The 2,490-nt window shown below is 43.9% G+C and overlaps 1 protein-coding gene across 1 annotated transcript in view; it reads right to left on the bottom strand.

Moving 5' to 3' along the window:
• NMRK2 (nicotinamide riboside kinase 2) overlaps positions 1-2,395 on the bottom strand; it is a gene marked incomplete at its 5' end in the record, with an annotated part of 4,770 nt that extends 2,375 nt beyond the window's left edge. The window contains 3 exons of the mRNA XM_010283236.1: positions 526-697; positions 895-943; positions 2,305-2,395. Coding sequence (XP_010281538.1) covers positions 526-697; positions 895-943; positions 2,305-2,395 — 312 coding nt within the window. The remainder of the gene's footprint in view (positions 1-525; positions 698-894; positions 944-2,304) is intronic.
• Positions 2,396-2,490: the final 95 nt, after the last annotated feature.

Here is a 2,490-nt window from a genome sequence, read left to right as displayed (position 1 = left end):
TGCTGAGCATTTTTCCCCCGTATAAAAAAAAAGCAAGAGTAGTTCATCTTCGCTCCAATGTACAATAAATTACTAAGCTCAATTTAGTCAGTGTTAGCAAGCATGTGTATCCCATGAGATAACTATTCCTAAATTCCAGGAGAGATTCCAAGTAGTGAATGCAGACTGGACTATCTTCTTGTTTTCATCAGTGACCTTTTCAGGTCAAGGTTTAGGCACTGTGGCAGGAGACGAGGAGGAAAGCCTGTGCCCTCACTGCTGGCTCAGTATCTGGTGGAACTCCCCATGCTCTAGAGTTCAAGGGCATGCCCTAAATGAGAACTTCCTACGTTACTTTGAGAAAGTCACCTTGTGCACCTCGCTTTTACTGGTAAATTTTACCTTTTACATGAGAAAAATTCTTACACACGATACCTCAGAACAAGGCAGGAAGGGTATATTAGTACAAAGGAGAAGGTTTTAGCCCTGGCACTAGTGATCTAGCATTCTTCCCTGGCAAACCATTAATAGTTCCCCAAACCTTACTTGTAATTATAAAGCAGGAAGCCTTCAATGACCAATATATGGATATCTTTGGAGGCTGGCTCTTTAGAGCCAGGCGTAACATTCACCCCGTGGGAACGGGCAAACTTCACTGGGTTCTCAATCCACGCACGCACAGTGCTCACCATTGCCTCCATATCCAAGGAGTCCAACACTAGTTAGAAGAAAGGGGGTGGGTGGGAAAAAGGTATACAATCAAATACCATGAACCATATCGGTTTGAAAGTATAATATAGAATGAACTTGTAAAATTGAAATTATATAAATTTACTGTTAAATCATTAAAAGTTAAAAAAGAAATACTTAGGAAAAATATACATTACTGCATCCTATAGCGAACACTGCTCTTACCATCCCATTGTTTAAAGCCGTCTTCCCCGACTTCTATTTGATCTTGTGGCTGAAATATAGTGAGCAATAAAACATTGCTGCAAACTCAGCGTGATCAGTTACCTACGATCCGATCACAACCTGGACACTACTGCAATACACAACAAAGCAAGTGTTCACTTAACAAAACAATTACAGACCCTGTTCGGACTACAGTAACAGTTAAGCTCCCATCTTTCACCAACCCCAAGAACTTTGAAAAGTTTTCTTGGCTCAGTCAGGCCACTTTGTCCAAAGAGTTCTAGGTTAATAATTTGCTATGGTGTTATTAGCCAGAATATTACAGGCCCCAATTTACAAGTCAACATATAGGAACTTAAAATGCAAATACAGTGTTAAGTAATTGCTACAATTTACATGTTCAAGAATAGCTATTTTAACTCTTAAGGGCTCTAAGGAAAATGCAGGTTAGCATAGCACCACTTGCGATTGCTTCATTATAGCTTTATTTGCACTAGTAAGAAGTCATATCTTTATGGAAAATTCCTCCCCTACTTTCAGAGCTCACATCTGACCAAATTTGTGCATGAGGCTTCTGGCAAAGAGGCACTTCCAAATGAGCGTCTCATTCCGTTTTGTATGGCCCGTGCTCCTGCAAAGGCAGGACAAACCAAACGCACGGCTGCCCATGCTGGAGCACCTCACATGTCAGGGGACGCCATGCAACTGCTTCAAGCGTGTTGCCACATCTCTTGGACTTCCACGTACGGTGGGGTCCAGCTTTATTATCATTCCTGTGAAATGGCTGCAGCCAACAGGGTTTAGTAACACGGTTCTGACACGGCCGCTTCCCCGGCTGCTCTCCCAGACTGCACCCAAGTCAGCGCAGGTCTTCTGTATTCGCCTTTGGCGATCTTTGAAACTGGGCTTCTGATACGGGACTGTCAAAGCTTCCCAATGCAACTGTCTTTCTGTATTTAAAGCAGTGTAAGGGTGCTTCTAAATAATACTTTAGGATTTAAGTAACATTCTTATTTAAATAAAACAAGGAGAAAAACCCAACATGGAGAAAGTTATTTCTGCAGAGCACAGTAAATAACCTCCAGCTTATTTTGACCTAAAGTGAGACCTGTTGTTAAAACTAAAGGAAGCTTTTGCTGCAACTGTTCTGTGCCGGCTTCTGTGGGCAGCAGCAGATACCAACCTTTACAAATGTCGGTATCTCCTCACCTGTCCACAGTTATTAAAAAAATTAAATACCTCCACTTTAAAAAAAAACAGTCAATCAGAAAACGTGTCACTCCTAAGCTGTCAAAACTTACTTGGAAGGCATGCACAAGTATATAAAACCTACGGGGGGACCTGCTACAACTATCTCTACATGTCCACGCAGCAGCTGATGTTTTAAGCGAGAGGAGGGGTCCGGCTTACCTTGAAGAAGTCATCCTGGTGGACCACGCAGCAGTTGGGGAGCGCCTTGATGATCCTGTTGGTCAAGGTGGTTTTGCCCCCGTTGGTGACGCTGCGCGGAGAGGCGAAAGGACCGCGTTAGCGCCCTGGGGATTTCCCGCCCCGGCGGGACGCTCTGAGGGGAACAGAGCCCCGGCCGCGCGCCGC

This window comes from Phaethon lepturus, unplaced genomic scaffold, assembly GCF_000687285.1.
Source record: "Phaethon lepturus isolate BGI_N335 unplaced genomic scaffold, ASM68728v1 scaffold10503, whole genome shotgun sequence".
Lineage (NCBI taxonomy): Eukaryota > Metazoa > Chordata > Aves > Phaethontiformes > Phaethontidae > Phaethon > Phaethon lepturus.
The sequence above is the reverse complement of the archived record's forward strand: the minus strand, read 5'-3'. Positions and strand labels throughout refer to the sequence as shown.